We start from the raw sequence: 24,319 nt of genomic DNA on the forward strand, positions 1-24,319 counted from the left end.
AAGGTGACTTCTCTGGTAGATACTTCTGATCACAGGAAGAAAAACTAGTTGTGTGTTAAATGTGTTAAAGCAATACTATTGTAGGGAAGATGATAAAATGGAACAACTGTGTCAGACAGAAAGAACATTAAAGGTTGACAGGTACAGCAAAACTGAGGTAGGAGAAGAAGCTGTGATCAGAGATGATGGGAACTGCAGATGCTGGAGAATGCAAGATAACAAAGTGCGGAGCTGGATGAACACAGCAGGCCAAGCAGCATCTTAGGAGCACAAAAGCTGACATTTCGGGCCTAGACTCTTCATCAGAGAGGGGGATGCTCTCCCTCTTGGATGAAGGGGCTAGGTCCGAAGCGTCAACTTTTGTGCTCCTAAGATGCTGCTTGGCCTGCTGTGTTCATCCAGCTCCACACTTTGTTATCTAGGAGAAGAAGCTGATAGTTCAAGAGGCAAATTCCCTCCAATTCAACTAGACAATACACAAATATTGGGACAGGCAACAGATTTGATAATTGAGAGGGAACACAGCAGAAAAATCTCGCAAGGCTGCATAACAAATTCAAGGCAATCCATAGAGATACACCGGGATGCACTATGTTAGCCAGGCATGACGGGGACATAAGAAAATAACTACCAATAAAACAACATCTTCAAGGTTTTTGAGAAGATTTGCAGCTTGGGTTGGTGACTTGTTCGCCGAATTGCTGAGATTGTTTGCAAGAGGTTTGCAACCATATTAGAAAACATCAGTGCGCCTTCGGTAAAGCATCAGTATTCTGTCCCACTTGCTATTTAAATGTCTAGGTTTGCTGGGGTGGGTGGCATCACTTCTGGATTTGTTTCTTAGTAGTTGATATATGAAGACCAGCTCTACATGTTTGTTAATGGAGTTCTAATTTGAGTGCCAGGCCTCCAGGAATTCTCATGCGTGTCTTTGCTTGGTTCATCCTAGGATGGCTACATTGTCCCAGTCGAATTGGTGTCCCTCTCTGCCCATGTGTATGAAATGAGTGATAATTGGTCATGTCTCTTGGTAGCTAGTTGGTGTTTGTGAATTCTGATGGCTAGTTTCTTCCTGGTTTTCATAATGTAATGATTTTGGCAGTCTTTGCATGGTATTTTGTAAATAATATTATTTCTGTTAGTTGTAGTTAAAACAAATTGAATTAAATAATTCAGAAAGGATTGGTCCTATGTTGTCAAAACTATTACAAGAAATATTGAGATGTCATCAAGGCTATAAAAAGAAGGGGTCAGTTGGACAAAGCCCCAGAGTTAACTGCCATCTGTCAGAAATAGCATCCCTCAGCTCTCGAGAGAGAATCGCAGGCTCTCACAGCATCCTCTGTGTCTTATAGAAAGCACCATCCAAATAACAATGATATCCAACTACTAGGTAGTTAATATTCCTGACAGAGGAATTGATAGAGAAGGCATTCCTTACAAAGGACTGCTGCAGAAGGCACTGAACATTCTGGAAGACACGTAACCTTGCTGTAATTTCGAGAGACTAATTTTTTTTACCGAAAGTGGGACGTATTTATTAACCATATACCATTAGAATCTTGCTTTATTCAGGTATAGTTAGGATTTAGAAGGGATTTATTCGGTTTGATAATGGTTTAGTTTACTTGTTCACTATTAGGTAAGTAAATTGTTAGTTGTTAATATTAAAGTGTGAGTCAGGAATTTATTTTAGTAAGCCACCACAAGTTGCTGAAAGCTACGTTACACTACTTTTCACACTCCTTTTACAGATTATAGGGCGAGGCGCTCCTCTTTATGTGTTTTGGTTTTAGTTCTGAAGGGGTCAACCTCTGCTTCATAACATAAGGTTTCAGTGAAGCTGTGAATACACAACAGTAGGCCTCCTCCTTACTCTAGCCAATATCTTGTGATTTACTTTTACAAAAGCAACACTTTAGTCAAAAGATGCTTTGGAATATATTGTCTATATTTTTAATTATTGAAGGCAAATGATACAAAGAAATTGAACAAATTCTGGACACCAGTTGCCAACATTCTGAGCTCAGGTGCATGATGGACAGATGTAGAGTAATATTCTGTCCTAGTAGGCTACCCCAAATCCATAAACATATTTCTTCCTTCTACACCAAACTGCCCTGTGACCTCTCTAAGTGAGATTGCCAATTTATTGTTCAATTACTTTTTAATATTTATATATTTGGCAAGATAATAAGGCAGCTGTTTACCATTACGCATGTTTGACAAGAATTGATTCTGCTGATAGCTGACAGCACAGGAATATTCAGAAAATTTGTAGCAGAGTTCCAAAAGGAAGTCATTTCTTCCGCAGCCTAATGAAAGTTATAGCAAACCCAATATAGCAACTTCAACAGCAGACACTAGTAGCCAATTCTTGTTCATTTAATCTAAAATTGATATTTGACTGTACTATATAAAGGAATTCTTGACATAAGGAACATATTGCTTTTTTTTTCAACCTTTCACATTGAATTGGAAAACATTACAGCTTGGGAACAGACTAGTCAATCCAACAGGTCTTCACTACGCCCTTGACCGCGTCTCCCGCATTTCCTGCAACACATCCGTCACACCCCACCCCCGCCACAACCGCCCAAAGACGATCCCCCTCGTTCTCTCACACCACCCTACCAACCTCCGGATACAATGCATCATCCTCCGACACTTCCACCATCTACAATCCTACCCCACCACCCAAGACATTTTTCCATCCCCACCCCTGACTGCTTTCCGGAGAGACCACTCTCTCCGTGACTCCCTTGTTCGCTCCACACTGCCCTCCAACTCCACCACACCTGGCACCTTCCCCTGTGACCGCAGGAAATGCTACACTTGCCCCCACACCTCCTCCCTCACCCCTATCCCAGGCCCCAAGATGACTTTCCACATGAAGCAGAGGTTCACCCTCACATCTGCTAATGTGGCATACTGCATCCACTGTACCCGGTGTGGCTTCCTCTACATTGGGGAAACCAAGCGGAGGCTTGGGGATCGCTTTGCAGAACACCTCCGCTCGGTTCGCAATAAACAACTGCACCTCCCAGTCACAAACCATTTCCACTCCCCCTCCCATTCTTTAGATGACATGTCCATCATGGGCCTCCTGCAGTGCCACAATGCTGCCACCCAAAGGTTGCAGGAACAGCAACTCATATTCCACTTGGGAACCCGGCAGCCTAATGGTATCAATGTGGATTTCACCAGCTTCAAAATCTCCCCTTCCCCCACCGCATCCCAAAACCAGCCCAGTTCGTCCCCTCCCCCCACTGCACCACACAACCAGCCCAGCTCTTCCCCTCCACCCACTGCATCCCAAAACCAGTCCAACCTGTCTCTCCCTCCCTAACCTGTTCTTCCTCTTACCCATCCCTTCCTCCCACCCCAAGCCGCACCTCCATCTCCTACCTACTAATCTGATCCCACCTCCTTGACCTGTCTGTCTTCCCTGGACTGACCTATCCCCTCCCTACCTCCCCACCTATACTCTCCTCTCCACCTATCTTCTTTTCTCTCCATCTTCGGTCCGCCTCCCCCTCTCTCCCTATTTATTCCCGAACCCTCACCCTATCCCCCTCTCTGATGAAGGGTCTAGGCCTGAAACGTCAGCTTTTGTGCTCCTGAGATGCTGCTGGGCCTGCTGTGTTCATCCAGCCTCACATTTCATTATCTTGGATTCTCCAGCATCTGCAGTTCCCATTATCACAGGTCTTCACTACTGTTTGTTCCTCAAGTAACATTATCTTATTCATATAATTACATTATGAAATCAGCATTATTTAGAGTGTACAGGTTACTGTTTTAAAATCAATTACTTATAAATGTAATTTCTTTATATCAAAGTCTAACGATACTTACTCATTCTGTTGAGATTCAGTTGCATACTCGTGTAGTTCTCCATGAAGGTCAGCTACTACAGGTCCACCATGGTCTTTTTTACCTGGCTGATTTACTAAAGGTGCAACATTTTCTTCTTTAAAAATAGTAAAGCTTTTATCTTTGGTAAGGGCTGACTCACTGCCCCTTGCCGCATCATCATTGAAAGTTGTCTTACGAAGTAGAATGGGATTGCACGGGTTTTCAAAGGGTTCCATCAACTTCAATTCTTCACCATTAACAGAAAGACTAAGGTCACTTTCTGAATCACACATTTCATCAGCCAGTCTCTGCACATCCTGGCTTGGCCTCGGAGTCTCCCCTGCATCTTTCTTTTGATTCAGGGAACTCACTAAAGAAGGAAAATGTAATTTACCAGTAACTAATCACTTCTGAGAAGATTTTACCGTCACACTTCAAAATGACTGTCAAGTCTCCCCAGTTCTGTATTGCACTTTCAAGGAGACAGGTTATCTACCCTCTTGAGACCCATGTAAAATCAGGAAAATTATTTAAGTTGAGGCTCCCTTTCCAACTGAATGAGTGTCAATCCCTCATTGCCACTCACCCCATTTAAAGTCAAAGAGTAATCCAGCATGGAAACTGACTCTTCGGTCCAACCAGTCCATACCAAACCGAGTCCCAAACTAAACTAGTCCCACCTGCCGGCTCCAGGCCCATATCCCTTCAAGTATTCAAGTACTTTATCAAAGCGTCTTTTAAATATTGTAGCTGTGTCCGCATCCACCACTTCCTCAGCGAGTTCATTTGACACACAAACCACCCATGTGAAAAAAAATTTGCCCTTTATGTTTTTTTTAAAATCTCTCTTTCTGTTACCTGATTCTGGAAATCCCCTATGCAACAAACATCTCTTCAAATTTCAATAATTTCAGATTCCAGCACATCCACAGCACTTCCATTTACTATTTATTATCAACGTGCCATTGCACTTGGATCTAGCAACTACACTTCAATAATTTTCTTTCCTGTAATGTTTAGTTGCAGTGTGACATTAACTTTTCTTCAACGAATTCCAGTGTTTTCATAACTAACATACCGCAGTCAAGCATCAATTTGTTACCGATACTGGGCTGACAATGTGAACAATTCAAAATTTTCGAAACCAGAGCTTCTGCTTCCAAAAACCCACTGACCTTGCTCTCCAATACCTTACTCTTTTCTACATGCCCCATCAGCTTCCTGCCAATGGCAGAGTCAAGAACCATCTTCACAATATTACTTCATTTCTTCAATCTCCAAAACTGTTGCATACTCTAATCTCCCTACCATCCTTTTAAACATCACGAGTTGACATCAATTTAGTACGTAGGTAAATAAAAATATATCAATAACCAATGTACTAATTCATAATAGGCATGAAAATAAGGACATGATCACATGAATTATAACATATCTGTAATGCTGTTTCAAGCATCTCAGTCTAATTGATTTGGTGGCACATCAACTTGGGAGAAAATAAGCTCCCTTTTTTGTTTCTATATATAGTTTTTAAAAGGGCTAACCTTTGCAGTCACTTTCAGTACCAACCATCCTGTTTCTGTCATTTTGCATTACCCTCTCTTGTTACCACGTTTCCATGCACAGAAATTGTTTTCTCCCAAATACTCACATATACAGCTACTCACCCCAAGTACGCCAGCGCCACAAAATTCTCTCAATATCCTCATTCCCACTACTTCTAGATTCTCACCATATCATGCCCAGTTCTCCCATGTTAGTTCCAAGGACCTCCCCCATCATTAATCCCAAATATCAACATTCTTTTGTGACATTTACAGCACAGAAGGAGACAATTCGGCTCATCATCTCCATATTGGTCAATAAAGACCTGACTACAAAAATTTCCAGCTTTTGGTCCATAGCCCTCAAGGCTACTTTCTATTTATATACATTGTAATCTTGAAGCGAGCACAAAACACACCTATCCCCTCGTCCACTTACCGGTATTCATGAATGTCTCATAGCTATCTTCAACCTTAGACATGTTCTTTGACATATTTCTCTTTTTCCTGGCTTTGAAAAAGGACAAAGATGAAGTTGGATTACTTAGCTGTACAAAAATTTAACAATTAATCACCGATTTCCAGATTCTACAAAGGCAGACATTACAGCACTATTCAACTCTAAGTATCCCATTCACACTCTCAGATATAAACCTATTTGACATTTTGTAAAGGTAAACTGTCAGCCAATAACCCTAATAAATATTAAATACAATAAGGCATAATACAGCATATATTATAACGCACTAGGAGCAACTGCATGGGAGATTACTAGTACTTATTAATGAAATAATGTCTAATAAAATTACAATACTACGTGCTAGTTTACGTTACAGAATGCCATTTACTTGAAACTCTGCAGCATTTATTTTGGGTTTACAATGCTGTTATTTTCTTCATTAATGTACGGCAGACTTCACATCACTTGTAACAAAACAGCTGTAAAAATCTTGAACTGCCATTTTGATTGTATAACCTGAAACTCTGCTCTATAATTGGCCGTGGTCCACACAGAACGATGAAGTATTGACTTTCATCCCTCTATGGTGACAAATATGATTTCAAAAATCTTTGCTTGCGATATCTAGTTCATTCTTACCATTGAGAGGCCTTGCTGTTTGCTGTTCCATTCTGCCAAAGATAACAAAGCAGTTCCATTTACATTACACTACTGCCACCTTGAGCAGCAACACTGTAATATAAACATAGCAGTCCTCAATAAAGCTGAGTTTACTGAAAACTTATTTCCTTATCCCTTCAATCCTGTTAAATAGTTAACAAAAGATAGACCATTAGACATGTTTAGAACATAGGAAGATTCAATGTGGAAACAAAAGGAAATATTTCTAAACATAATATCTGCATAGTGGGCTAAACCCTTTCTATTCTTGGGGCATGTCTTTCAAAACAAAAAGGTTCAAAAAAATATAGTTTCTTCTTTACCTATCATGTGGAGAGATCTTACATGTGACATCCAAGTAATTTCTGTTTTTCCACTGCAAATATAAATCTGAACATAGTTGGGAACAAATTTGCTAAGTACACTCAGAAAAGCCACAAAGATAGGCAATGCAAAACTAGAAATATTAACACAGGTGTGATTTCGGACTGCTTTTATGAAATGGATTTCAAATATATTGTTGGAATAAATGAGAATAAACCAGAAAATGAATTCTACAGGCGTTGTTCCATCACGAACCTACACTAGGCCTGTCACACTGGATTCCTGAAAAAGAAAATTACTGTTTTGATGTGATGCACCCTTGAATACAAAAAGATTATATCTTGAAAATGTATCCACTGAGGCCAATCTTCAATGTGGACTAAACAATATCTGTATAGTGATCAGATAAATTACAACATACATGACCAGTACAACACTCGAACAGTGATAGAGACAGCCAACAGATCAATGGTAATTTAGAATTTGAGCATTGTACTGTGCCAGCTAAGACAGCAGAAAGAGTCTGTTATATTCACGATGTCTTTATCAGTCCTAGTTCCACATCAAAGATATCCAACCCTGTTTTTTGCTCTTTCTCCATATCCATCACTATTTTTCTTCATCAAATGCTCATCTAATTTCTGACTAAACGTCATGATTGAGTTGGCTTCAATTGCCACTTGTGGTAATGCACTCCATATTCTAATAACCTCTTGCATGAAATCAATGCTTCTAACCTCCCTTTTTATGTTTCTAAATTTATGACCCTTTGTACCAATTCACTGACCAATGTAAATCATCCTTCATTTTAAAAAAATTTAATTAATATTTCAACAGTTCTACCAGATTCTCCTTAACCTTCTCAGCTCCATTTAATATACCTCGACTTCATCAAATCTATCATCAGAACAATATCCTTTAAAGCTGCTATGATTCAAGTTGAACCCTTCGCATGACTCAAATACTCTGTCTTTGTAAGGAGTCACCAAAAGCATACACAGTATTCCAACTACAGCCTCCCCACTGTGTTGTCCTGATATGTCAGATTCCCTTAGGAGCATAGAAGCTGTAGTAAGGCATTCAGCCCTCAAATCTATTTCATCATTCTACAATATCATTGCACCTAAATTCAATTTATGCACCAAATCTTCATTTCCTTGCTATCCATACTTGAGAAACATCCAACAATATCAATTGGCCCAGTATCCAAAGACTTTTGGGGCAGAAATTTCCAAAATTCCACAACCCTGTGTATGAAACAAATGGCTTCTGATTCAATCCTAAATGATTCATCGCATGTTTCAGAACATTGGAGCAGGAGTAGGCCATTTAACCCCTTCAGTATGTTTTACCACTTAATACAGTTGTGGCTTATCTGGTTGTGGTCCTAACTTTACATTCTAGTCTGCACCCCACCATCCTCTACTCCCTTGACCCTTTTAACCTAATTTCACAGTTCACCTCTGCTCGTTCTATCTTCATACCCTCGTAGTTACCTTTATTTAAATTTAAGACACTAGTTGTTGATGTCTCCTTCTCCCTTTCAATCTGAACAAGTTAGAGGCAGTTCAGTTAGAGGCATCTTTACCATGAGGTTTTTGATTAATCTCAATGCAGATTACCAGGTCTAACACAGACTTGTCAACTAGATTTGAAGTGTATCGCACATGAATGTACTGGAAGTCACACATATTAGTACACAAGGTCCTCTTCTCTGCACAGCAGAAAATACAGGACCTTGTCCACTGCGCCTGTTTAATTCAACAAAATAGCTGTCTGCCAGTCTATATGGTTCACACTGCTTGAAGAAATTGCCTCAAAGATACTCTATGAACTTATTTTCCAGGTTACCTTTGCCAATTAAATTTCCAATTTAAAGCTAAATAATTATCGTGGCACACTTCTTATAATCCTCACTGCTTGCTTCTTGCTTCTTTTGCTACACAGTGTACTAACAGTTTGGGGCCCTAAAAACTACTCCCACAAGTAATCTCTCAATTTTAATATTTCTTACCGGTATCCAAACTGAACGTACATCTTGATCTTGCAAGTCATCTCTCAGTCCTGATTTAATGCCATGCTTAATTAAGAGAGCTATCCTTCCACTTCTTCCTAGCTTTTTATCATTCCGACATATCAAATATTCTTCAACATTCAGATCCCACTCTTTGTCACTTTTCAATCATGTCTCTGTAATGATATTTACCTCTTTGTTAACATTTCACCACTTTTGCTACAAATACAGAACGTATTCAGACACAACGCTTTAAACCCTCTTTTGACCATTTTTACTATATATGGCCTTACGTTTGTATGTTCAGTCAATTCCTGTCATACCCTGGTAATGGTTAACTAAAAGAGCTCCCCTCATTTGATCCCTGTGCTGAACTATTTAGTATAAAGCCCTGTCTGCTGCGTTTGTTAAGATTCATTGGAACACATGTCCCGGAACAGTTTAGGTGTAGGCAGTCCCAATGATAGAGCTCTCAGTCCCCAGTACTGGATGCAGTGCCCCAGAAATCAAAACCCATTTTTCCCATGTTAATTTTTGAGCCATGCATTGACCTCTTCAATCCTATTTACTTCATGCCAATTTTCTTCTGGTTCAGATTGAAGTTCTGCTTTTCATTAAATATAGCTGTTCGTACTCACTCGGTAGAACCTCTTTCCTAATTTTAGTGATGTTGTCAGTACCTTTGTGGAACATGGCCAATAGATGTGACACGTCCCACCGTACGCTCCTTTACAGCCCAGAGAATTTGTCCCAAACACTGACACCAGTCCAGTCGTCTAGATTACAGGTCTTGGCTGTAGAGAAGTGTGTAGAAGCCTTGATTATGTTAACCTCCATGACAACTATAGCTCTGTTAACTCCCCCTGTCTGAATGGTTTTCACTGCCACAGTGCCATGGTCAGTTTGCTGCAGCCACTGCTATCGTTGATTCAAACAGAAAGAACTTCAAAGCCTATACAGTTGTTCAATAGGTAAGACTCTTCCACCTCTTGGGTTCCCATAATTACCTAATTCAAAATTGCAATCCACTGTTCCTGACCACTGACAAAATCAGAACACTCTTTCCAGGAAGTGTGACCACTTTTGGAATAAAGTGTCCAGGTAACTTTTCTCCACCTTAAGGTATTGCAGCGCCTGCAGTTCAGCATCCAGCTCATAAATGATTTGTGTACATGAAGATCTGGATCCTTCAATTTCACCTTATGTCTTAGACATAATTCTGAAAATATTCCAATTTGACTCTCCCAATTCTCAAGTAGATGATATCACATTTGGTCAGATTAAACAGGAAGTGCTACAGCTTTACTCACATAGTTGTCTACCTCTGTATGTCATATCCTGCTGTCATCCACACAACTTCTCATTCTGACAATCATTTGTAAACTTAAATGAAGAACTTTCTGCTTTTCATCCCAATCATTGATTACGAATGGCAAAAAGGTGTGTTATGGATGTCCCATGCTGCTCGATCGACCAACAGCAACCAGCTCGCTAGGTCTCCATGTTAGCTGTCTACCTCTTCATGAAAAGAGGAGGTGCAAATTTTCAATTCAAACAGAATTAGAGAGTAAGGATAGCTGGACCAACAAGGGAGGGGAAAGGTCAACGGAGTAAGCAGGGCAAAGAAGATGAAGGAGTAGACAAACAATCAAGGGAAAATAGGATAAGTGGAGAAGAGAACCAGGGAAGTGTACAGAAGGGTAAAAGGGGAAAGTTTGATGTCACAGTAGCAATGTAGAGTAAACGAGATAACAAAGTGTGGAGCTGGATGAACACAGCAGGCCAAGCAGCATCTGAGGAGCACAAAAGCAATGTGGAGTAAATACCTTAGTGAAAGGGAAAATTGTCTCAGATGACAGATCAGTTTAAGGGGTGCACTTAACATGAATAGGGAAGATATGCCTCAACTGGATGAGTTCAATAAATAGTATTTGTATGGTGGACTTAGTTTATGGCACCGAAAATAAAGGTGGCTCCTGCATTGAAGCTTACTTCAAGTTTATGGAATTAAGTAGTCTGAAGAGGTCATAAAAGACAAGAAATTTGGAATTCAATGTTGACTGCTTTCAAATATGGACATTAATTCCTTGAAGTGAATGTGCAAAATGGGTGACTTTCAATATACCACAAAACTCAATGGTTTCCAGTCCACTTTAAAAATGGCACACCTTGAACAACAAATAAATCTCTCAGACTGCCCATATTTGCTGGCACTTTAGGTAATTCCAGTACAAATTCTCCTGCAGTGCCATCTAATGGAGAAAATATGCAATTGCTCGAATATTTGGCTGGACATATGGATTTGCCTTGGCAGGTGAAGTTACTCATGACTTATTCCAGTTGCTTGCAGTTTCATCTATATTACATGCAAACAACGTTGTGACTGACCGAACATTGAAATAAAACTAACAATTCAGATGGTGCAAATCAGTACACTGCTGTTTTATACCAGTGGTTGTCAGACTAGGATTCTCAGACCTTTGAGGGTCTGAGGCGACTTTCCTGGGAAGTGACACGTAAAGGGGAAAGGAAGAAAAATGCAAGCCACGGACCTTCAGGATATTAAGAGTTTTTAATTGTTAATTCCCCCTAACGTAATTGAAAAGATATCCATTTCTCAAAGTTCCCAAAAGTTCAAAACCCTCTTCATGGTGTTCAGTGTCTCATTTACCACGGTTTTCAGTAAAAAATCTAGTATTTATGTTTGTAAGAGATGAGGACAAGTGGATGGCCAGCCATTGCTGTAACAATGTAGTGCTTTCAATTGGGACTTATGCAGTGAGCAAGTGCCATTACAAAAGGCTGACTGGCTTTCAACAGGCCAGGGGCTTCCTGTTGAAATTAATCTCTTGTTGGTTTGATTGCTGTCGTTGTGGAAAAGCTGTCAGTTTGTCAATCCACTATGTTGCAATAATGTTAATTCTTTGGAATGATCAAATAACATTCAGAAATTTGGCTGGGTTTGCAAAGATCCGTAAAGTATTTCAGAGATTGTCACTTTCATGTAAGAACTCTGTAATAAAACTGAATGGAAAGAAACTAGTTTTTGTAAGGGAAGCAGTTTTTAAAAGCAGTTTTGAGTCTGTTATTCATATTGATAAAATCAATGACTGTATTGTATGTTAATGTGAATTGATTGGCTATCTATGTCATGACAATGTCTTTAGCAAGCGCTAAAATGTTATTCGAGTCAGACTGAACCTTTATCACTGGTTTGTCTGATCATTGTCTAAATTAGTGAAATAGTCTTCAAATTGCTGCTCTAATTGCCTCTTAAGAGTATTATTTAAATACTCCACACATACAGCACTTGCCTATGATGAGTATTATGTGGTATTAAATTTAGATTGAGTATCCATTAATACTAATTTATTTGAAAAAGGATTCTTAAACAAAAGAAGTTTGAGAATCAGTGCTTTACAGTATGCCAATTAAAGTGACTCTCAAACAATTCATTGTCTTGTGTGGGCATTCAGCAAAAGTACAAAATCCCACATCTATAGTTCATACTTACTTTTCATTTCTTTTCCTTGTTTCAACTTGCTTCCTTTATCAATAGTGTTATCAACATCCTGCTGGTGTGGAGTCTTATTGTTGTCTGCTAATATGACATCAAAATAGCCATTATAAGACTTGATATTGAAAATGTGCAAGCTATTCAACTATGCCTGAATGAGACCGCAGCTTCTAACTAGAGGTAACTCTTAAGTTAAGCTTCAATTCACAAATCCACTTGACCAAAATCTATCCTTGATATCCTGTAGTTATTAAATACTAATATTATAATCCAAAATCATATTATCAGGTTCATATGTTTCGATATTTTGTAACAATTATGTGTAGATATGTATAGATATAGGTAGGTCTGGCAAATCCTTCAGAGTGGCGAATAGTTTTGAGCCCAATGTGACTCTTCTTCAGAACGGAAGGAGCTAGAAAATTAGCATTTTACACTGTTGACAAAGTGGTGGAGGAGCAAATGGAACAAATAGTGAAGTGCCCAATGCCAAAGGCAAAGGGAGTGCTCATGGTAGTGGAAAAGAGATATATAAAAGAATAGAAGTTAATAGCAGAAAATAAGTGATTAAAATAAACCTGTTCAAAAAAGATACTGGGTGGGGGAAAGGCCTAATCAAAATGGGGGTCAGTGTTCATGGCCTTAAGTTGCTGAATTCAATGTTGAGTCCAGCAGCTTGTAAAATGGGGTGCTACTGTTCCAACTTGAATTGGGCTTCAATGGAACAGCACAGAACAATGAGACGTTTGAATGAGAGCATGATGGTGCATTGAAATTGCAATTGACTGGGTGGGTCAGGGTCGTTCTTCATGAGCACAGTTGAGGTGGTCCACAAAACAGTCTCAGAGTCTGCATTTAGTCTCACCGATGTAGATACAACCCAACGTGTGAGCAGTGGATGCAGAGACTGGATTAAAAGAAGTATAAGTAAATCTCTTCTTCACCTGGAAGGTGTGTTTGGGGCATCAGACAGTGGGGAGAGACAAGGTGAAAGATCAAGTGTTACACCTCCTTCAATTGCATGGAAAGGGTGCTATAGAGATAATGGGAACTGCAGATGCTGGAGAATCCAAGATAATAAAGTGTGGAGCTAGATGAACACAGCAGGCCAAGCAGCATCTCAGGAGCACAAAAGCTGACATTTCGGGCCTAGACCCTTCATCAGAGAGATGATGAAGGGTCTAGGCCCGAAACATCAGCTTTTGTGCTCCTGAGATGCTGCTTGGCCTGCTGTGTTCATCCAGCTTCACAGTTTATTATCAAGGGTGCCACAGAGTTGTGTGTGAAGGAGTGTTCAGAATTAGAATGTTGTAGACAGAAAGATCCACACAAGATTCTGACTAAAGTGGGTAAAGATGTATTTGACTGTGGCTTCCTGATGGAGATGACGGTAAAGTTGGAGCATAATACTTTCAAAGTAGAGCTTGCTGGGGTGGATAGCGAGGGGAACCCTACTGTTGTTCTGACAGAAAAAGGAAAGGGTGAAGGGAGAAGTTCCAGAAATGTGTTGGACACAGCCAAGGGCCTGAAGACCCCAGTCCTTGGTTGAGGAAGAAGGAAGACATGTCGGAAGCATCCCTGTGTAAGATGGAATCATCAAGACCGATGTGACAGAGACAGAGGAACTGAGAGAATGGAATACAGTCCTTACAGAAAGCAGTGTGCAAGAAAATGTAGTCAAGATAACTGTTCTGCCTTCAGACCATCCAAAAGGATGGACATGTAGAGGATTTCTAGCCTAGGGTAAAAAGCAAAAGAGCAGCTAGGACTAGGAAACTGGACATTGTGGAACAGACGTAAAGCTTTGAGTATTACAAATGCAGTGGGAAGAGGCTGGACAAAGAAGAGTAAAATTGATTCAAGTTAGGAAGAAATAAGTTCATTGAGTGTGAACAGGTTGAAACACAAAATCTGACAAGGCAGTGCTATTTGTAGATTTATCTAATTCAACCTTGAGTAGTTTTTTTAAATTCACTCGTGGGAGATGGGCATTACTGGCTGTCCAGCATTTTTATTGCCGGTTCCAAGTTGCCTTTGAAAAGGTAAAGGAGAGCTGTCTTCTTCAACTACTGCACTCCACCTGCTGTACATTAACCCACAATGCCCTTAGTAAGGGAATTCCAGGATTTTGACCCAGCAACACTAAAGGAACAGTGGTATATTTCCAATGAGTCAGTGGCTTGGAGGAAAACTTGCAGGTGGATATTCCCATGTATCCCTGCCCTTGTTATTCTAGGTGGAAGTGGTCATGGGTTTGGAAAATGCTGTCTAATGATCTGTGGTGAACTTCTGCATCGTGTAGATTTTACACACTGCTGCTACTGAATGTCAGTGATGAAGGGAGCGGATTCTTGTGGACATGATGCCAAGCAACCATTCTACTTTGTCCTAGATGGTGTCAGGCTTCTTGAGTGTGTTGGAGCTGCATCTATCCAGGCAAGTGGGTAAAATTCCATCACTCTCCTGACAAGCTTTCTAGACGGGGGGGCAGGCTTTGGGAGTCAGGAGGTGAGTTACTTGCTGCAATATTCCTAGCCTATGACCTGCTCTTGCAGCCACTTTGTTTATGTGGTGCATCCAGTTGAGCTTCTGGTCAACGGTCACCCCAAGGATGTTGATAGTGGGGGATTGAGTGATGGAAACATTACTGAATGACAAGAAGGTGTGGTTAGATTTTCTCTTACTGGAGCTGGAAATTGCCCAGCATTCGTGTCACACGAATGTTATTTGTCACTTGTCAGAGCAAGCCTGGATGTTGTCTAGATCTTGTTGCATTTGAACATGGACAGCTTTGGAATCTGCTGAGTCACAAATGGTGCTGAATGTTGCGCAATCATCAGCAAACATCCCTACTTATGACCTTATGATGGAGGAAAGTTATAAATGAAGGTGCTAAAGCTGGTTGGGCTTAGGTCACTATGCTGAGGAACCCCTAGAAAGATGTGCCACAGCTGATATGATTGACGTCCAACAACCACAATCGCCTTCCTATGCGCCAGTTATGACTCCAACCAGTGGAGAGTTTGCCTCCTGATGCCCACTGATTCCAATTTTGCTAGGGTTCCCTGATGCCACACTTAATGTGGCCTTAATGTGAATGGCTATCATTCTCACCTTACCATGGGAATTCGGCTCTTTTGTCCAATCATATTTGAACTAATTATAGAACATAGAACATTACAGCACAGAACAGGCCCTTCGGCCTTCGATGTTGTGCCGACCTGTCATACCAATCCAAAGCCCACCTACCTACACTATTCCATGTACATCCATATGCTACAATGAGGTCAGGTGTTGAGTGGCCCTGGATGAACCCAAACTGGGTGCCACTGAGCAGGTTATTGCTGATCAGGTGCTGCTTGATAGCACTGTTGATGACACCTTCCATCACTTTACTGATGATCGAGAGGAGACTGATGGGACAGTAATCAGCAGGATTGGATTTGTCCTGCCTTGTGTGTACAGGACATACCTGGGCAATTGTTCACATTGTCAGTAGATGCCAGTGTTGTAACCGTACTGAAAAACTTAGTTCGGGGAGTGGCAGGGTCTGGAATACACGTCTACAGTACTATTGTTGGAAAGTTGTCAGGGCCCATAGAAGTTGCACTATCCAGTGCCTCCAACCATTTCAAATATCTCATGAAGTGAACGGATTTGGCTGAAGACTGGGGACCACTGGAGTAGGCTGAAATGGATCATTAACTTGGCATTTCTGGCTGAAGATTGCAACGAATGTTTCAGCCATATCTATGGCACTGATGTACTGGGGTCTTTTATCACTGAGAATGGGGATATTTCTGGACTGCACCCTCTTCCACTGAGTGACTGAAATGTCCACCATCCTCCACTAATGGATGTGGCAGGACTGTGAATCTTAGCTCTGATCCATTGGTTGTGGGATCGCTTAGCTCTGTCTATCACTTGCTGGTTATGCTGTTTAGCATGCGAATAGTCCTGTTTGGTAGCTTCACCACCTTGATGTCTCATTCTTAAGTATGCCTGATGCTTGCCCTCCTGCACTCTTCCTTGAACCAGGGTTGACCCCCTGGATGATGGTAACTGGATTGGCTGAATGGGAGATATGCCAGGGCATGAGATTGTGGATGCTGGAGTACAATTCTGCTGTTATTGAAAAACCACAGCGCCTCAAAGGCAGTCTTGAGTTATTTGATCTTTCTGAAGTCTGTGTCATTTAGCACAGTGGCAGTGCCACACACCAGGATGAAGGGTATTCACAATGTGAGAACAGGGATTTTTCACCACAAGAACGGTGCAGTGATCACTCTTGTCAATGCTGTAACAGACAGATACACCTACTGCTGGCAAATTGGCAAGGATGAGATCAAGTACATTTTTCCCTCTTGCTGGTTTCATCACCACCTGTTCCAGACCCAGATTAGTAGCTATGTCCTTTAGGACCTGTCCAGGTCTATCAGTAGTGCAGTTGTCAAGCCACTCTTGGTGGTGGACACTGTAATCCTCCACCCAGAGTACATTTTGTGCCCTTGCCACCCTCAATGCTTCCTTCAAGTGTTCAGTGAATCATAGAACCCCTGCAGTGTGGTAACAGGCCCTTCAGCCCAACAAGTCCACACCAACCCTCAGAGCATCCAACCCAGGCCCACCCCCTTACAACCCACCTAAGTTACTCATCCATGAATTGGGCAATTTAACATGACTGATCCACCTAACTTGCACATCTTTGGACAGTGGGAGGAAACTGCAGCACCCGGAGGGAGCCCACGCAGACATGGGGAGAATGTGCAAATTCCACACAGACAGTCAAAGAGGGTGGAATTGAACCCGGGTCTCTGGTGCTGTGAGGCAGCAGTGCTAACCACTGAGCCATTATGCTGCTCCATGTTGTTCAAGATGACAGAGTACTTGTCAGGCAAGGGAAGATGGTGCATGGTATCCAGTATCAGGTTACTTGGCCATGTTCAACTTGATAAGACATCATGAGCTCTGAAGTCAGAGTGAGGACTCCTAGGGCAAATCCCTCCTGGCTGTATACCAGAGTGCTGCCACCTCTACTGGGTCTGACTTGGTGATGGGACAGGACATATCCGGGGATTGTAATGGTATTATCTAGGCCATTGTCTGTCAGGTATGACTCCGTGAGCGTGACTATGTCAGACTGTTGCTTGATTAGTCTGTGAGACAGCCTCCAGATGTTAGTAAGGAGGACTCTGCAGTGTCAGCAGAGATATTCCTGCCATTGTCTTTTCTTATGCCTTGGCTGATGGCAGGTGGTACATCCCACTCATTTCTTTGTTGAGACTTCAATAAAACTGAGTGGCTTCCTGGGCCATTTCAGAGGGCAGTTGAGAGTCAACCACATTGCTGCAGCTTTGGAGTCAAACGTAGGCCAGACCAGGTGATGAAGGCAGATTTCCTTCCCTGAAGGACATTAGTGAGCCAGTTGTGATTTTTCTAGCAATCAACAATGGTGTGATCATCAGTAGATTCTTAATTCCAGATATTCTTTATTGAATTCGAATTCCACCATCTGCCATGGTGGGATTCGATGCCAGTTCCCAGAACATTAGCTGAGTTTCTGGATTGGTAATCTAGCAACAATACCACTCGGCCATCACCTCACCAAATTTAATGACCATGGTTTTCTGGGGAACAAAATTCCACAGATTAATGAATGACCTTCTGAGAAAAAAAATCATTTCCATTTTAAAAGTGATAGCTTTAATTCTTAAACTATGCCTTTCATTCTAGTCTCGCCTACATGGCGAAACATTCTTACAAAATTCACCCCATCAAGCCTCCTCGCAATTTTAAGTGTTTCAAAAAGATCGCCTTTCATTCTTCTAAATTCTAATGGGTATATGCTCAATCTGTTCATCCTTTCTTCTCAAGGCAAGTCCTTCTTCTTATGAAGGAATTAAATGAGCTTTCTCTAAACTACCCCAAATCCAATTACATCATTTTTTGAATAAGGAGAGTAAAATTTTACGCAGCACTCCAGAGTTGGGTTCTGGAAAGCTCTGTTAAAAGTGGTAGTAAATTTTTTTTACTCTGAAATTCTATTTTCCTTGCTATAAACACCAACATTCCATCTGTCTGCCTAAACACTTACAGCACCTCCAAATTAACCTTTTGCAATCATATACCAGGATATCCAGATCCATCTGTATATAACGTTTTACAATCTCTCTGCATGCAAATAACATGCTGCTGTTTTATTCTTTCTGCCAAAGTGGACATGTTCACATTTTCCCACTTTAGTCTTCAAGTGCCAAATTTCTTCCCACTTATTTAATGAATCAATAGCTTTTTGCTGACTATTTTTGCTTAATTTCTTAGTCATCTTGGTGTCATCAGTAAATTGAGTCATCTCACACACTTTTCACTGCTCTTCACTACAAACATAAATTTAATGACTAAATACTATCACACATTTTGTTAATTAAATCTGAATAACTGGAAGTTAATGACAGCTCCTCAAGTCCCCCAAATAACCTACTATGATTTTAATTTAAAATAGCCAACTTTGGAATTTAATTCCACATAAGGTTACTCTTTATCGTAACATATCTTTTAAAGATCATACCAGGCTTTTTAGATGGGATTAACAAACAACTCTTTGGGAAAAGACATTCTATATTCAAGATACCCAAGATGATAATCTTGCATTCATCCTTACCATTAAAAGTAATTCAAATCATATTCCGTTTCAAATAAGAAATTCAGTTTTTGTGATACTTAAAGAAACACCAATATTTACCTGAGAGCAATTAGTACATAAGCAGTGTATTTTAATCAAAAATGACAAAGTATTACCCGATTGAAAAATGTTGTTTTCTTTTATGTTCATGCTGGAACCTCCTGAACACGCATCATCTTGAAGCAGGTCCATGAATTGCCTCTGAAACTGCTCAGGTGCTTGATCACCTACAATAATGTTTTTGTGACTATTCTCTTCACCTGTCAGGCGATTCTTAAAATCATCCAGTACAGTGGTTTGTGTCAACTCTTCTTTAATGGACTCTAGCTGAGTCACAGGTGTAGGTAATTCCTGACTGCCAGCTGAACCATTTGCTCTAATACACCTATTACATTCTATCCCTTCATAGCGATGTCTTTCATTTCTTGAAGAGATTATGGGAGTGAATGGCATTACTTCACTTGTTTGGAGTCCTGTCTCTCTTTCTATTATGTCAGAAACAGTGTGGAAGTCTTGGTTTTCCTTGCTTGACATGGGTGGCTTCAAGTTGTCCATCACAGAATTACTGTGTGTTGCTGTCATTGATGCTGCCTGCTTGCATGGCTGGGAAGACATAAAGCTCTCCACATGCTGTTGACATTTTTCTTGTGAACTCAAACATGTTCTATTTGAGGTCCGTGATGCTTGTTGGTCCATAACAAAAGTTGTGGATAATCCTTTTGACATATGTTTTCCGACATCTGTATCCTTTAGTCTTGATGAGTTCCCTGTCTGACAAAGAACACATTGAATATCACCTTGCAACGAACAGAAATAGATTTTGTTTTTTTGGTTGGCACATCGAATAAAAAAAAGTATGCATAAAATTATTGAGAAGTATTTTCTCCTCAACTTCAGCAAAAATATGAGAAAATCAAATACAACATATGAATTTGAAAATATTTTTGTGCCACAATAAATAAATCTTTCAATCTAATACTGGAACAATCTCCAAATGCAAACATGAACAGAATTCAGTTTTCTGACATACAATCAGAAAGAGTTTACCATTCCATGTGGGAAATAAATAAGCTCACTTCATTGTTTAACAGCTTATCAGAATATTTCATTTATATATAAAAATATAACTGAATAAAGATTTTCTTTGTTTGTAACACAATACCTTAATATCAATGAGCATAGATTAAAAGAGGAAACCATGGAGTGAACCTATAACTAAATAGCTTTAGATTTATTCATGTTCCCTGGTGGCCTGTCAAATACATTGACCTCATCTGGACACACATTCTTTGCTGTTATCTAGAAATAGGAAAGAATACCACAAAACAGTCAGGACATAATTACTGGTATTAGGGTTTACACTGGGAACATAGCACTGTCTTTTCAAACTGTACATCATAAAATTATTCATCATATTAAATCACTGAAATAAAATCTCAGGCAAATAATTGCAACATAATAATTTCAGAGCAATAAATGAGAAAGCAATTCTGTAGAGTAAATGGAAAAGGGAAAATTAGCCTTACTCCTCACAATGCATCACACAAATAAAACATTCTTAAATTAGAAAATAATGATCTATACTTCCAGCAAGTAATATGAATAGGGACACAATGTGAAGTACAAAGTATAGATCACTGAGTGGTACTCGTCTGGTCTGAAGCAACGCAACAGATTTACCCATTTTATTTTACAGCTTCAACTAAATAACGTTGTTCTATAAATTTTAAAACTGATGTTGAAACTTGCATGGTATTGCTGACATGTAAGTTTCAATAATGTGGCCTACCACGCCTGCCAAGAAACAATATCACTTCTAGCAGAGCCAAAGATGCCCCTAACCCACCTGTGGCAACATTTCTCTCCATTCTATTCTCAACCCCTTTTCAACTATGCTTTCCTAATATTCTCCTGCATAAACTGCCTTGTACCCAAGCAAGAGAATCTTGCTCTTTCCATTTTACCCCTGTCTCTGTTAATTTCTTATTTCCTGCAGCTGAACATGTTGAAATTAAGTTTGTTGTTGGAGATAGATTTGCTTGCATGCCTTGGTTCTACCATCACCTTACAAACGTTCAAAGGCCAACATGACAAAATACACAGTTTAGCCTTTTAAAAAATTCCTTTCAGTCTATGTAGCTAAAGATATTTATGACATGGGAGGACAAGTGGGTCGTCAATGGGGAGGGTATTGTAAAATGAGGAGGGGTCTACGAAACAAAATGTGCTCCGATCTATTTTCTTTCCCTTTTTCTCATTCTTCCCTTTCTTTCCTGATATACTTCTGCATCTGCAGCTTCTCTTTTCATTTTGACTTTGTCTCCTTAAAGTTACTCTTCTATTTTGCCTCTTTCACCTAATGTGGTCAGCCACATTAATGAAATTTCCATTTGAGCAATGTCATGGAAGTTTCAACCTCACTGCACCTCATACCCTCCCAAGTACTGCAATACATGAAGACAACAAAAATGGGAAGTACTGTGAAAATTGAGGTCAAAGATCAGATGGCATTCAGTACAGTACAGTAAAGGACACAGATAGCAAAAGAAATATGGCGAATTTGAGGGTGAACATTTGCACAACCATTGGCCAAACAGTTTTGTTGTAAATAATGCATTGGACATTTATACAGTAAGTGTTGGGAAAGTGGAGAATCAGCTGGTTCTGTGAGTATAAAGCAGAGATAGGATAAAAGAACCTTTTTCTGTTTGGCAAGGTGTAACCAGTGGGTACGACAGAGTTTGGTCCTCAGGCCCAATTATTTATAATCAATATTAACAGCTTGGATGTGAGGATTGAAAGTACTTCAGCCAAATTTGCAAATTATACTAAAATAGGTGAGAAAGCAAGTTGTAATAAAGACATAAGAAATTAACAAATGTGTACATTCAGTCAATAGCCAAAATTTGGCAGATGAAGTTTAATGTAGACAAATGTGAGGTCATCCTCAAGAGAGCAGCAGGATAAATCGTTCCATTTGGAGCTCCACTCTGCTTGCCAGTTCCCTTTCCTTTTCCTCTTCTTCTTCTCTCTACTCTCTGGAGTAATTTTATCCACCCCCATTCCCCATCCTTTTAACTATCTAGTTATGAAGTCGGATCACGACAAGGAACCGCATAGCAGGAGCTGAATACGTGGGTTGTGTCCTGCAGCAAGCGTCAGTCGGAACGATGGTGGTGGATCAAGAGTGGGTAGGTTCAGCGGCGAGAGCAGGCCGGTGGGACAGCAGCAGTCAACGGCGAGAGCGAGCCGGTAAAGTCGTGGTAGTCGACAGCAGGAGCAAGCCAGTGAGGTAGCGGTGAGAACAGGCCAGTGAGAGGACAGCAGTCGGTGGTGAGTGGGCCGGGAGGCGACAGCAGTCGGCACTGAGTGCAGGCCGGTGAGTGGGCAGCAGTTAGCAGTGAGAGCGGGCCAGTGAGGCGGGAGCAGTCGGCAGTGAGCGCAGGCCGGTGAGATGGCAGCAGCGGCGAGAACGGGCCTTTCACATAGCCGTGGTGGCCTCCTGGGTGTCCTAGCAATTGGAGTGTGCCTGCACGACTATGGGACTTGGGACTCCGAAATCTGGATTTTTCTTTATTTCTTCCTTAATTTTAGCTCTGTTAAAATATTTTAATGCTGGTTTTTGTAACCAAGTGGGCACCAGTGAATAGTGACTTTGTACACTTTTGGCTGTACTTATACATGACAATTTTTAGGTCTTATACCTCAAATTGTTTCCCTTCCTGATGTTGCTGTTGAAAGTCTGATTCTGGAAGTGGTACCAATGATGGGACTAAATTAGATTAGATTAGGTTCCCCACAGTGTGGAAACAGGCCCTTCGGCCCAACATGTCCACACCGCCCCTTGAAGCATCCCACCCAGACCCATCTCCCTATAACCCATCCCCCTATAACCCACACACCCCTGAACATTACGGGCAATTTAGCATGGCCAATCCACCTAGCCTGTACATCTTTGGACTGTGGGAGGAAACCGGAGCACCCGGAGGAAACCCACACAGACACGGGGAGAATGTGCAAACTCCACACATCAGTCTGCCAAAGCGGGAATTGAACCCGGGTCCCTCGCACTGTGAGGCTGCAGTGCTAACCACTGAGCCACCGTGCTGCCTTGTAAATTTGTATAATGTCATCACTAACTTAACACAGGTACGCATCTCAGATTCAACTGGGAGTAGAATAATTTTTACATGCAAATCAGATAGAAATGGTTTTATTTTAAGCCAATTCACCTATCATGGAATCAGGTAACATATATACAAATTAATACGTAATTTTGAACATTTTTTGTAATTTGTTAGGTAATGATTTTGAGATTTTTATTGGGATGTGGCTGACAAACTGTACATGTAATACATACAAACAATAGACTTAATGTACACGACAGACACAAAACGGTCATGGCTGATCACATGAAAACTGAAAACAAATCTGTAGAAGATTTAAATTTCAATATCTCCACAAATCATTCTTGAAAACATTCAAAATACTTTGACTATATGCTTTCAACATTACCTTCAAATAAATTTCAAAAGACAACAATGGTTGCAATGTTGATACCAACAGCTCTGTGAAATATAAAAACTACTTAATGGCAAGAACCTAATCAGATATACTATAATTTGCTTTATGGATTTTATAACAGTTAAATAAAATGAAATTTTCTGTTTACAGCATCATAGCACCTTTCCATAAAGCGGGTTTTACAATTAGTACTGTGATGGTAAAGAACCTAGATATTTTTTTTTAAATGGCCTAATTTCCCCTTTCTAAAGGTATCACTTCACTCACTGGAAAATTTTTTCATGGACTCTTGTTGCTCTCTAATATCTCACCCAAGTGGTCATCGTTCATGTATCAGTCTCAGCAATGAGTACCAGCAGGCTATCCAATTACAGAGCACATCACACCCAAGATTGAGCCTGATCATTTCTTCATGCCGCACTTATACACCATGCATGTTCAGCAGAGGTAAGCATGTCACAATCAGCAGCAGGGAACCAAATGACTTACCCTCCCTAAGCACAACCACTGTTACGAACAAAAGATACAGCTACATCAATGGTATGCTCCACCCTCATTATAGCAAGCCTTCACAGCCAAGGATTTTGCATGTTATAATGAGTTGCCAGCGAGAGTGAACAAGCTATAAGCGTACCTTGCCATGAAATGCAGTATTAAAGAAACATGACTTGAGGTCAGGCAGTCCTACAACAAAAGTTCCGGAACTTAGAGAATTATAATGAGAATATATATTTTG

At 40.5% G+C, this 24,319-nt stretch overlaps 1 protein-coding gene across 3 annotated transcripts in view; it reads right to left on the reverse strand.

The window, feature by feature from the left end:
* Positions 1 to 24,319, reverse strand: part of kiz (kizuna centrosomal protein) — a 172,638-nt gene that overhangs the window by 86,616 nt on the left and 61,703 nt on the right. For 2 of the 3 annotated variants that reach the window (XM_059648350.1, XM_059648348.1), the window contains 4 exons: positions 19,176 to 19,830; positions 12,375 to 12,458; positions 5,842 to 5,913; positions 3,859 to 4,228 (listed from right to left, as the gene is read on the reverse strand). In XM_059648350.1, coding sequence (XP_059504333.1) covers positions 3,859 to 4,228; positions 5,842 to 5,913; positions 12,375 to 12,458; positions 19,176 to 19,830 — 1,181 coding nt within the window. The remainder of the gene's footprint in view (positions 1 to 3,858; positions 4,229 to 5,841; positions 5,914 to 12,374; positions 12,459 to 19,175; positions 19,831 to 24,319) is intronic. The other variant, XM_059648349.1, reaches the window with a different exon arrangement.

Source organism: Stegostoma tigrinum, chromosome 9, assembly GCF_030684315.1.
Source record: "Stegostoma tigrinum isolate sSteTig4 chromosome 9, sSteTig4.hap1, whole genome shotgun sequence".
Classification (NCBI taxonomy): Eukaryota; Metazoa; Chordata; class Chondrichthyes; order Orectolobiformes; family Stegostomatidae; genus Stegostoma; species Stegostoma tigrinum.